This window comes from Pseudopodoces humilis, chromosome 32, assembly GCF_049639895.1.
Source record: "Pseudopodoces humilis isolate 2021_Gansu_Grassland_sample_001 chromosome 32, ASM4963989v1, whole genome shotgun sequence".
Classification (NCBI taxonomy): Eukaryota; Metazoa; Chordata; class Aves; order Passeriformes; family Paridae; genus Pseudopodoces; species Pseudopodoces humilis.
Genome location: NC_142231.1, coordinates 2,263,848 through 2,276,590, shown reverse-complemented (window position 1 = coordinate 2,276,590; position 12,743 = coordinate 2,263,848). Strand labels below are relative to the sequence as shown.

At 57.2% G+C, this 12,743-nt stretch overlaps 1 protein-coding gene across 4 annotated transcripts; it reads right to left on the bottom strand.

Annotated features, from left to right (window-relative positions):
- Positions 1-1,751: 1,751 nt before the first annotated feature.
- Positions 1,752-12,480, bottom strand: EIF4B (eukaryotic translation initiation factor 4B). 4 transcript variants are annotated; one of them, XM_088068747.1, is made up of 15 exons: positions 12,336-12,480; positions 8,966-9,103; positions 7,845-8,053; positions 6,701-6,817; positions 6,455-6,509; positions 6,149-6,292; positions 5,586-5,696; positions 5,258-5,425; positions 4,605-4,839; positions 4,019-4,137; positions 3,729-3,939; positions 2,989-3,056; positions 2,637-2,724; positions 2,489-2,543; positions 1,752-1,936 (listed from the first exon to the last, which is right to left on the bottom strand). In XM_088068747.1, exons 1-15 carry the CDS (start codon positions 12,346-12,348, stop codon positions 1,859-1,861), a joined length of 1,809 nt encoding a protein of 602 aa, XP_087924873.1. In that variant the 5' UTR covers positions 12,349-12,480; the 3' UTR covers positions 1,752-1,858. The 4 variants fall into 4 exon arrangements, 2 of the variants coding, with proteins under 2 accessions (XP_087924873.1, XP_014116089.1); XM_014260614.2 differs by having other exon boundaries at positions 2,637-2,727; positions 12,336-12,479; XR_001332087.2 differs by lacking the exon at positions 2,989-3,056 and having other exon boundaries at positions 1,855-1,936; positions 2,637-2,727; positions 12,336-12,479.
- Between the last annotated feature and the right edge of the window lie 263 nt (positions 12,481-12,743).

Below are 12,743 nucleotides of genomic sequence, written 5' to 3'. Positions count from 1 at the left end.
CCCAAACTCAGGGCAGGGGATGTAGGTTTGGAGGGGCTCCAGGGACCCCACACAAGCCCCGGATGGGCTCCCCGGGGGAGTGCAGGAACCCCAAGCCCCTGCCTCGGAATGCTCCTGTGGGGAGCTCGTTTCAAGGGGAGGAATTGGGGAGGGTGGAATGAGGGTACAGGGGGTTTTGGGAGGCGTTGGGGTGGCGCTTATTGAAGTGGGGGCATTTTGAGTTGCAGGGCGGGAGTTGGGGTTCAGGAGGGGAACTGGGGAGGGGCTTTTTGGGGTGCAGGAAGAGGATTTGGGTTTGAGGGTTTTGGGGTGTATAGAAGGGACTGGGGGGCCTGATCAGGCGCCCCTCCCAGTGGAAATTGTCAGGGTCCCCTTCTCCCAGCCCCTGGGGTCCTCGCAGTCCTTGGGGCCCTTCCCCCTGCCCTGCCCCGCCCCGGCCAGGACAAACCCCCCTTTGTAGGGCCAGAGCCGCAGCGGGGGGGGCCCGCATTCCAGCGGTCGGGGAGGCGGGTTCCAGCATTCCAGCGGTTGGGAAGAGCCAGGAAAGAGGAAGGGCCGGGGGGGGGGGGGCATCCAAGGGCTCAGTGCTATGCCCGCGCCCCCAATTAATTACCGTTAATCAGCAGGGGCAGAGGAGGAGGAGGGAAGCAGAAGAAGATCAGGATGAAGGTGAAGGAGGAACAATGAAAAAGGAGGAAGAGGATGAAGAATTAGGGATGAGGAGGAAGGAGATGGAAGGAGGAAAGTGAAGGAGGAAGACGGAAAAATGGGAAGGACAGAGGGAAGAAGGAAAGAGTAGGAAGAATGAGGTGGAAGGAGGAAGGTAAAAGGGAAGAAGATGGAATGATGGAGGGAGGAGGAAGAAAAAAGGAAGAGAAAGGGGGAGGAGGAAGAGAGGATGGAAGGAGGAGGATGAAGAAGGAAAAACAGGAATAAAGAAGGAATAAAGAAGGATGGGGAAGGAGGAGTCAGTGGGACAAGGAAGAGGAAGGAGGAAGAATGGAATGACGAAAGAGGATGGAAGAAGGGAAAAGGAAGCCCTTCACCAGAGAGGAAGGCCAATGTTGGGACAGGAAATTCCCCCTGGGAGGCTTTGGGAACTGCCCCATCTCCCTTGGAGGGGGGTAGGAAAAGGGCAGAAGGATTTAGGGCTTTCTGGATGTTTTTAAGCTCATTTTATTGGAGAAAACAGAACAGCCCCCAACCTGGGGAAGAACCCCTAAACACCCCCCTAGGGACTCCAAAACTCCCCCAGGACCTCCCAAAACCTCTGGGAAAGTTCTTTTTACACTTTTACAGCCCACTCCAAATCCCAAAATCTCAGAATTATCTTGAGGCTCTGGGTTAGAAATCCAGGTTTTCCTGTGTAAAGGGTGGGGTTTGCATCCCAAAACCTGGGCAGGGGAACTGGGGGGACACCTGTGAGCAGGAGGATGATAAAGGTGCCCAGGCGAAAATCAACATTCCAGAGGGGAGGAAAATGGGGGGTGGAGGGGGACCCCAGACCTTGAAGGATTTGGGGGGGATTGGATGCCTCCCCATCCCTGTTTTGGAGGAGCTCCAGTGAGTGGGGTGGGAGGAAGGCCAGCTCTTCCTCACCCCTTATTCCATTGAAAACATGGAGGGGGGCTGCTTTTCCTTTGAGAAAACTCTGGGAGCACCCCTGCCCCACCGTGCTGATTCTGGGGTGATTCCCGTGCGTTCAGGGTGGGGTTTTTCGGGATTTAAGAAGCCGTAGCTGAGGGCATTGATGAGTTTTAGGCTTTATTTCCATCTCGCCTGGATCAAGGTTGGGATTTTTGGGAATCTCCGGAGGTTCCCGTGGCGGCTGAGGAGGAGGAGGAGGGGGAGGAAGCTTTTACTCAGCTCCTTCTTCATCATCACCTTCATCCTCCCCATCCATGGAGAGCGCGGCATATTTGCTGGCGTGGCTGAACTGCAGAGAAAACCAGGAAAAATTCCCAAAAATGGGATTTCAGGGGGATAAAGATCCCCAGGGGCTCACACATCCCAAAACCAGGGGTCACAGCCCCCCAGAAGGGGCCAGAGACATCCCAAATTGCTGGGGTGGTTAAGCTGAGAGGGCCAGGGGGGGTCATTATTGGAAAACAATTTCCCAAGCCCTCAAAAAAAACAAGATTTGAAGAGGATGAAGACACCCAGGGGGTCATTCACCCCAAAAAGGGGGGGGGTTATAGCACCCCCAAAAGGGGTCTCAGACTGCCCTTTTGTACCCCAGACTGCTGAACTGTGGGGGTGGGCAGAGGGAGGAGAGCAGTGAAGCAGAAAATTCCCAAAATACCTCAAAAAATGAGATGTGAGGGGTTGAAGACCCCTGGGAGTTCATTCATCCTAAAGAGGGGTCGCAGTCCCCCGGTTAAGTGGAGGCATGGGGGGTCAGTTATGGTGGAAATTCCCCAAAATCTCCCAAACCTGAGATTTGAGGGGGGTCCCTCCCTCCCCATTTTGAGTCCCCCTGAATCCTTACAGAGGGGGGGGTCTCCTCCAGTTTCTTTGGCTCGTGCTCCTTCCGGGGATCTCTCCTGCGGGGCAGAGGGCAGAGATCAATTCCTGGGGAAATTCCCAGTGCCTGGGGGGGCTTCCTGGTTCCTGAGGGGGGTCTGGGGGGGCCTCACCTCTCAGGGTCCCCCATTCCCACGGGGCCGCGGCTGCAGCTCCGGCCCTTGGAGGTGTTCTCCCGGCCCCCCTCTGGCTTCAGTTCGTCTGCTGGAAAAGAGTGAAGGGGGGTGTCACAGCCCTCAAAAGCCCCTGAGCCCCTCAAGCCCTCCTGAACCTCCCAGCAAGGCCTTGACATCCCTGGAATCCCCCCAACCCCCTTCAAAACCCCCACAAAATCCCTCAATCTCCCAGCTCCCCCAATACCAACCTCCCCCCGAGCCCCCCCAAAGCCACCTGAGCTCCCCCTAACACCCTCTGAGCCCCCCAAATGCTCCCAAAACTCCCCCAAATCTCCAAAACCATTCTCACCTCTCCTTTGGGGGGTCCTGGGGGGGCCTCCGTCATCTCCAGGGGGGGAGGGGCCGGGGGGGCCCCCACTGGGGAGGCAGAAAAGGGGGGAGGGGCATCAGGGGGGTCCCTGGAATGGCCCCATTCCTAGGAATGGTGGGATGGGGCACAGGAATGTTGGGATAGGGCCTGGGAATGTTGGGGTTGAGCACTGGAATATTACAATGGTACACAGGGAATTCCTCGGAATACGGGGTGGGGCACTGGAGTATCCCTGGGCCCTGGGAATATCAGGATGGAGCCCAGGAGCACACCCGAGACTGGTGGGAGGGAGCACAGGAAGGTTAGGATGGGCAGAAGAGCCTCCATGGGCTGCAAGAACGTTGGGATGTGCCACAGAACACTGGGCTGGGATACAGGAATATTGGGATGTGTGGCAGGAACACCCCTGGGCCACTGGGTGATGGATGGAATGGGGCACAGGAACATTGGGATGGGGCACAGGAACTCTGGGATGTGCTGCAGGAATACTGGGATGGGGCACAGGAACATCTCTGGGATACAGGAATATCGGGATGGAGCTTAGGAAAGCTGGGATGGGCAGCAGAAATGTTGGGATGCACTACAGGATCATCCCTGGCAATGTTGGGGTCCCCTTCTCCTGGCCCTTGGGGTCCTTCCCCAGGGAAAACCAGGGACCCACAGAATGCTCTGGGCTGGAAAAGCATCCCCCACAGGCCACTCCTTCCTGGGACACCCACCTGGTTGGGGAGGGTTGCTCTGAGTCGGAGCTCTGGGAATTGCCAGGGGGGTTCTGGCTGCTCCGCTTCATCCAGGCATTTTCCTTGGGAGGCGGCGCTGGCATCACCTTGGGCTTCTCCTCCCGGGATTTGGGGGGCGGTGAGGGAGGCTCCTCCTCTTTTCCTAGGGGCTCATTTTCCAGGGATTTCTCACTCTCCCTCCTCCGTGTGGCTGGGGGGACACAAATCTGTGTGGGAGCTGCTGGACACCCTGGGCTGGGATGCTCCGTCTGCCCCAGATCCCAACTCACTCCGGCCGGTGGGGCCAGAGCCCACAGACGTTCCTGAGGGTCCTGTAGGGCCGCTCTGGGAGGATTCGCTGCCTGTCCGGGATCGCTCCTGGTTCTCCTCACTCCGCCAGCTTGGATGCCTGGGATAGGGGGGGATATAGGATGAGAGGCCTGGGAAATGACTGCCCGATCCCACCTTTCCCATCCAATGAGCACCACCTCACATGAACCACTTACGAATGAAGGCATCATTCACACACATCCCACTTACTTTTCCATGGGGAGGGACCATTCCCTGTCCCTCCCAGCTCTCTGTGGGGATCAGCCCTGAATTTCCCGAGGAATCATCCATTCAATCCCACCTCTTTGTGGATATCATTCCCTGCCCATCCCCACCTTTGCCACAGGATCATTCCCAGCCCATACCCCCTTTCCCAAGAGACCATTCCCTACGCCTCTCATCCTTTGGATGGGATCATTTTTGCCCATTCCATCATTACCAAGTGGTCATTCCCTACCCATCCTACCTTTCCCAAGAGACCATTCCCAGCACTTCCCACGGGATCATCTCCATCCCACTTCCTCTTTCCCAAGGCACCATTCCCACCTTTCCCGGGGCCGTCTGTCGATCCTCTTGTCATCCTCCAGCTGCCGCTGGAGTTTTTCCTGCTCCTTCTGGAGCCGCTCTTCCACTTCCCGCTCCCGAGCCGCTGTATCCACAGGCTTGGCCCCCCCGAAGATGGAAGCAGCCCGGCTGGATTGGGCAGCGGGAGCTCCGGAAGTTTCCTCTTCTTTGGGAGCGCTGCGGGGCTTCAGGTTGAGCTTCGGTCTCTGGGTGGGACCTGGGAATGAGCCCGGAGATCCCGATGGGCACTGATCTTGCCTGCACCAGTACTGGGACTGACAGGATAATCCCCGTCCCATCCCACCATTCCCAAGGGACTACCCCTTCCCCAGTCCACTTCTCTTGAGAGATCATTCCCACTCTCTTTCACATTTCCATGGGGAACATTTCCATCCTAATCCACCTTTCCTGACAGACCATTCCCTGTCCTTCCCACCTTTCCATGGGGATCATTCCTATCCCATCCTGCCTCTCACAAGAGACCCTTCCAATCCCATCTCACCTTTCCCAAGTGACCATTCCCATCACATCCCACCATTCCCAAGGGACCATTCCCTATTGCTCCCACCTTTTCCAAGGGATCATTCCCATTCTATCCAACTTTTCCCAAAGGAACAGCTCTGGTTCCACCCCACCTCTGTCCTCGCGGCGGAAATCATCCCGGCCGTAATCATCCCGGGAATTCCACCGATCCATCCGGTCATCCCGCCGGTCATAACGATCCTCATAGCTACGGTAGTCATCATCCCGGCGGTATCCGCTTCCAAAGGCTCTCCGGCCACTGCCTATTCGGGAATCGTAGCCTGGGGAACGAGATGGTTCTGTCTGAGAGGGACTAGGGATAATGCAGCCCAGATTCCCAGTGACAAGAGTCTGGGAATTTGGGGGATTCCCGGTTGCTGGCCATGGAGGCAGGTCTCACTCCCAGTCTTTCTGCCCCTGAAAATCCTTGGGAATTCCCACCTCGGTCGTAATCCCTGCTGCGGTCATCATAGCGATCCCGGCTCCCAAAGCCGCGATCCATGTCCCGCCGTGGCCCGTCCCGATACCGGTCATCGTAGCGATCACGATATCCTGGAAGTGGAATGGGGTTTTACTGGGATAAGCAGAGATTTCACGAGGAAGGAGGAAAATCCCAGTACTGCTCCACATGGGAGAGAAGGCGGCCACATTTAGCCCTACAGACTGGGAATGAGCTCAGGTGGGAATGAAGAGTTTTGGAAATGAATAAGCTTGGGGTAGGAATGAGAGCTGAGAACAAATGAACTCCAAATGTTCATGGGGAATGAACAAGCTCAGGGTGGGAATGAGTTCTGGGAATATATTAGGTCCAGATGGGACTGAGTTCTGAGAATGAATGAGGACCAGATGGGAATGAACAACCTCAGGGTAGGAATGAGCTCGGGTGGCTCCTAACTTCAGGCAGAGCAGTGTCAGGTGCTCCTGGATCCTGGGACAACGCTGGTTCCCAGGACACAGGGGAAGGAGGGAGTGCCTGGAATGCTGGGCCTGTTCGCTTCACTCACTGTCCCCAAATCCATCGTCACTCCGGCGCGGGGGGAAGTCATCGAAGGCATCGGGAGCAGCTGGACGTGCGCGCCAGTCGCTCTCAAACCGCTCTGAGTCCCGGAAGCGATCTCGGTCTCTGCCAAAGCAGCGATCGTCCCGATCTGCCGTGAGCCAGGGACACAAAGAGAGCAGAGACAAGGAGAGGGAAAGGAAAAGAAAATTAAAAGTAAAGGAAGGAAACAGGGCAGGGTTGGGGCTGCGCCCTTGGCCACTCTCCCTGCATCCCTACCCTGCTCAATCCGTGTCCTCAGCTGGACGCTCACCTTTATCCTGAGCTTGATCCGCCACATCCACTCGTATCCTTCTGTTTCCTAAAGACTGGAAACAACAGTGGGAAGTGAGTGTTGGGCTGCGAATTCCCTCCCCATATCCCACCATCCTCCCCTCTTCCAGATGGAAGCCATTTGACCTTTTCCCATCACTCCAGGCCTGTGTCCAAATCCTTCTCCAGGTCGTTGGAGCTCCTTTAAGCCCTAGGATGTGCTCTTGGAAGCTGGGATTTGACTCACCTCTTCATTAAGGCTCAGGGCCTGGAACAGGGAATCAATATCCTCGAATTCTGCGTATCCAAAACCTTTCAACCTCTCAGGATTGGTGGGTTCCCGTGGGAGCCGCACGGCGCTGATCTGCGAAGGGAGGGAAGGCAGGGAAGCTCCCCTCAGGATCTTGGCTTCCAGAGGGGAATGCGGAAGTGTAGCAGGATCTGGGATGGAGCAACTCATGGATATCCAGGGATTGAGGAGGTTCCTCATGCATGAGAAGGGAAGAGGGGAGTCCCAGCAATATTTTTGGATTGAGGGACTGGGAAGAGAATTCCAGCTCTGGCAGCTGCATTGGGAACAATGGGAAGGTTATGCTCTGCAGGCTCCAACCTGGCTCAGGGAAGCAGGAGCCATCTCAGAGCTCATCCCAGTGGAAAACCAGCCCTGGATGTGTCCAGCACAAGTCCCACATGGACACAGGATAGCCCACAACCTCCTTTCGCTGGATTCCCAAAGTGTGGGAGCTCCTTGCTCATTCCTGGTCAGAGCCCTAGGAAGTATCAGGAGCCACCAACATTCCTAAATGACATCCCAGGGGGTCATGGAGTCCCCAGAGCATCCCTTGGATTTTCTGGGGATGGATTTCCTGATGGGAAACCTCTTGGAAAGCCAGAATCTAGCTTGGACCAAAGGAGAATCCACAACATATCCATGGAATTATATTTAAAGGATAACAAATGCCAGGAAGAGGAAAAAGGAATGAGGAAGGCCAAGGTGTGTAGCTGGAGACAGAAGAGCAGGATTGGTTCAAATGGGAATAAACTTGGTTTTCCCCAATTTGGGACTAATTTCCCTGTGGTTTCAACACCTCTGTGTGATCCATGAGCTTCCTGATGCTCTTTTCTTTGAACTTGGGAGCTGCCCTACCCCACCCCTCCCAGTCTAACCTCCACCTGATTCCACAGGGAAACCCCGCACTGGAGCCTCCTCAATCCCACTGGAGGAGCAAAAATGGCTGATCCATGGCTGAGGAATCACGGGATTCTCTCAGGATCAACCTACAGACTCCAATATTCCAGGAAAATCCCGTGGCAATGGATATGGGTGTCCAATAGAGAAGAGTTGCACCCCAGGTTCCCATGGCATTCCCACCCTCTGGAATGTCACTCACATTGAGCCCTCGAAAGAAATCCTTGATGGACTCTTCCGTGACATCGTAGGGCAGGTTTCCCAGGAATGCCGTGTATGGGGGGGATTTGGGGAGGCGGCTTCTGTCGATGTTGGGCTCACGGGCGGCGCGCGGGGCCGTGGGAAGGATGGAGCGGTCGATCGGAGGCGCCCGGTAAACATCGTCATCATTGCTGTGCCACGTGGTGGAGACTGCAGAGAAATCCGGAATGTGGAGACAGACGCACCTGGCCAGAGCCCACTGGAGCTGACTGGGGCCATCCAGAGCTGGCCAGGTCAACTGGAGTCAGCAAATCATCCCAAAACCCACCCAAATGGAGGCAGCTGAAAGCAACTGGAGGCAATGGGAAGAAACCTGAGTCATCCAGACCCAACCGGAGGGAACTGGAGTCCAGCAGAGCAATAGCAACTGCCAGCAGCATTGGTAAATCCATGGAAAAGGTGCCCTGATGCCATCAGATCAGCCAAGGCAGGGATAGGAAATCCCATGGCATGGCTTTCCATGATTCATTCCTGCCTGGATTCCAGCCTGGCTCAGTGGGAAGCTCTGGTGAATCCAGTCCCCAAAACCCTCAATACTTCATTTCTGCTCCCACACTTTGCTGGACATTGAGTCTCATCCCTAAGGAAAACTCACATGGCTCTCCCAGCTTCATTATTCCCCCAAAAAAGGAACAGCCAGTGGATTTTTCCAGTTGTGGGTGCCACTTGCAGCTAGGAATGCCAATCCAGAGCTGGGAATGCCAATCTGGAAGGTGGGAATTATGTTCCAAGAGCTGGGAACACTGACTCAGAGCTGGGAATGACAGTCTGGGAGCTGGGAATGCCCTCCATGATCCCGGAATGCCCCTCTAGGGCATGGGAATGTTGATCCTGAAACAGGAATGCCAGTCTGGGAGCTGAGAATGCCAATCTCAGAGCTCAGAATGGTGCCCACGGATTGAGAATGCTGCTCCAAGGACTGGGAATGCCAATCCCAAAGCTGAAAATGACGCTCTGGGGGCTAGGAATGCTACCCTGGCTCCAGAAATGCTGCCCTGGGGGCTGGGAATGTCAATCCCAGAGCTGGGAATGCCATCCTGGCTCCAGGAATGCCATGCTCACCTTCCAGGTCATCAGTCTCATCAGCCCAGCTCACAGGTTTGGGGATGTAGGTGGGGCCCCCCCCGCCCCCCCCATCCTCCGCCAAGAAATCCGTGAGCGTCAGTGTCTTCCCCTTCTTTGGCTTCTTCTTTGCTGCCGCTGCAGGAGAGACCGGAGACACGGATCAGAGCGGGAATGGGAATGGGGGGAATTAGACAGGGAATGGATGGGAATGAGAGAGGGAAAGGTCAGGAAAAAGAGGGAATGAGAATGGGATCAGGGTGGGAATGGTGTGAATGGGAGCAGGCATGGGCAGGAATGAGACAGCGAATGGGCAGGAATGAGCTGGGACAGACAGGAATGAGAGCAAGAATGGGTCAGAAAAAGAGTGGGAATGGAAGGGAATCAGAGTGGGAACAGGTAGAATGAGAGCAAGGACAGAAAAAGGGCAGGGGCAGAGGGGACTGGGGACACTGGGGTGGGACACAGGACACTGGAATGGGACTGGGGACACCAGGATGAGACATGGGACACAGGGACAGGACATGGAACACTGGGATGGGTCATGAGGAGCAGGGATGGGACACTGGGATGGGACAAGAGCCACCAGGACCCTGACACTGGGAGTGGACTTGAGGAGCTGAGAGGCGACACGAGGTGCCAGGACTGGACACAAGGCACCGGAACATGGGACACTGGAAAGGGACAGGAGGTGCTGTGATGGGACATTGGAATGGGACACGGGATGCCAAGAGGTGACAGGAGCCACCAAGATGGGACACAAATCCTTGGGATGGAGCACACGGTGACAGGGTAGGACACGAGGTGGGACTGGGATGGAATGGGAGGAGTTGGGATGGAACAGGAGCCAGTGAGATGGGACACGGGGCATTGGGAAGGGACACGGGGCACTGGGAAGGGACATGGTACAGGACAGGAAGGGCCAAGGGGAAATCATACAGGAGGACATGGAGCACCAGGATGGGACAGGATGCCCTGGGATGGGACACAAGGTGACAGATAGGACATGGGATGATGACGATGGGATGGGATGGGATGGGACATGAGGTGCCAGAAGAGGACACAAGATGGGACACAAGGCAGCAGAATGAGACAGGAAGTGCTGGGATGGAACACACAGCACCAAGATGGGACAGCAGCCACTGGGATGGGACAGGAGGTAGGACAGGAGGAGCCAAGAGGAGACAGGAAATGTCAGGATGGGACATGAGGAACCAAGAGGGGACAGGAGCCAACAAGATGTGACACCAGTCACTGGGATGGGACATGAGGCATCAGGACAGGTCCCAAAGTGACAGGATGGGACACTGGGTACTGAGATGTGACAGAAGGCACTGGGACACAGGATGGGACATGAAGCATCTGGGTGGGATATGGCACTGAAAGATGACATGAAGTAGCAGGATGGGCCACGAGGGCATCAGGGTGGGACACAAGGTGGGACAGAAGCCACTGAGACGGGACAGAAGGAACCAGGAAGGGATGTTGGGCACCAGGATGGGATACGAGGAACTGGGATGGGACAGCAGGAGGCACAGGAGGAGCCAAGAGGGAACAGGAAGTGACAGGATGAGACACAAGATGGGACATGGAGCACTGAGATGGGACAGGAGCCACTGGGATGGGATAAGACAGGAGCCACTGGGGTGGGACGGGGCTCCAGACGGGGACATGGGACACCAGGATGGGACAGGAGCCACTGGTAGGGGACACACTAGGGGTCAGGAGCCACTGAGCCACCCCCCCAGCCCCCTTTACTTGCTATTTCCACCAGGAAAGCTGTCCCCATCTGACCCCCTGCAGGGACACACCCAGGCATATGCTGTGACCCTCCTGGAAAACTGAGTTATTTCCTGGAAGGCAGATTTTGATTCACAATTCCCCCAGTCTTCCCTCCTTCCTGGAGTAACTGCTGCCCTCATGCTCTGCCACTGGATCTGGGACCTTTCCTGGCAAGAATGCCACATTCCCCAGGAAAAATCCCTCCAGGTGGAGCTGGGGGGGGTCTTGGAGTCCAAAAGAAATGGTGCATTTATTTCCTTCCTTCCCCCATCAGGTTTTGGGGAAGTCAATTGTGCTCCCAGGGCAAGGAAAACTGATGCTTTTTAAGAATATGAGAAAGAAAGGCTTGGAAAAACATCCCTTTTTTTTTAAGGAGAGATCATGAATTTTCATATGGTCAGAGCTCTGGCCAGAGAGTGGAATAATAATTAGCTAATAAACTGAAGAGCTTTAACAAGGATAAAAAGGATGAAGGTGGAATGCTGGGATTGCTCATGGAATGGCCTGGAAATGTTATTCCATGGAAACGCAGCATAGAGAGAACCACCACTGGTGTTCTCCTGTGGGAATTGGGAGAGGGTGGTGGTGGTGCTGTGTGAGACCCCTGGGATGGCTCCATCTTCCCCCAATCCCTCCCTTCCCTCCTACCATGGACTTCAGGGAAGCATGGGGCTGTTCTGGGAATCCTACAGGAATCCCAGCCTGGGATCCGGGAGCCTCAAGAGCCTCAGAGATGCCCCGGGGTGACTCAACCTCCCCCAGGAAACCAGCCTGAGACATTCCTGGGAATGCAGAAAGCACCTGAGGCCACGGGAAAGCTGGGACAGGGAAGGATCCAGGTAGGAAACACAGAACCTTGGGATGAGGAGCACCTTCCAGCCCCCCCGTGCTCACACTGGTACCGGTGCTCACACTGGTACCGGGACGCCCAAGGAGAGCCGGGGATCCCGGGAGATGTTGCGGGATCGGGAATGGAGTGGGGAGCCGGGTTGGGAGGGGTCATATCCCGCCCCGCCTCCCCCGTTACTAACCCCAGGGAACCCCAAGAGCATCGCGGGCCCGGGAAGGGGGTCCCGGTGCAGCCCCTGGGAGCAGATGTGTGGGGAGGCAAATCCCATCTCCCCCCCATAACTCCCGGTACCGGGGCCCCTCCGACCCCTCCCGTTCGCGGCCACGTGGGCACGTCGCCCCCTCCCGCGCGCACGCGCCGGGCCGCGCCCGGCGCGCGCCCGTCAATCACCAGTCGGGCACGCGCGCCCCCGCCAATGGGAGGCAGGGAGGTGTTGGGGGAGCCTGTCGCGCGCACGTCAATCACGGGCCGCGCGCGCACCCCCGCCAATGGGAAGCGGCGGGGGGGAAAGGGCGCGCGCCCGCCCTGAGAAGACGCGGCGGAGGAGGAAGGGGGGGGGGGGGTGGTTCGGTTTTCCCGCCGCTTCCCCCGGTGTTCCCGCCACCGCCTCCCCACCTAGCCCCATCTCCAGGAGCGGCGGTGCCCGTAACAGCCCCGGGGCCGCCATCGGTGCCGCCATCAGTGCCCGCGGAGCCCCGCGCGGGCCGGCGGGGCCCGGGCCGGCGGCGCAGCGCTCACCTGGGGCCGCCATGTTGGGACGAGGCAGAGAAGGCAAAGGACCCGGATGGTGGCGTCACGTGACCACGAGCGTCGCGCCCTGTCAGGGGGCGGGGCAAAGCGCGGGGGCGTGATCTGGGCTGGGGGCGGGGCCTGGGGCCGGAGAGTCCTGTGGGGGAGGGGCGGAGCGAACGCACCAGGAACACTCCCACCGGGACTCCCGGCAGCTGGGACCCCCGGCACTTACACCCCGGCCACCGAAACGCCCCAACAGCGTCACTCCCCTGGCCCCACGACACTGAGACCCCTGGGCACTGACAACCCCGGGATTCCCCGGTCAGTGCGATCCCCGACACCAGGAGCCCCGGACATGGGCTCCCCCACACAGCGACAGCCCTGGGCACCGCGATTCCCCGGACACCGACACCC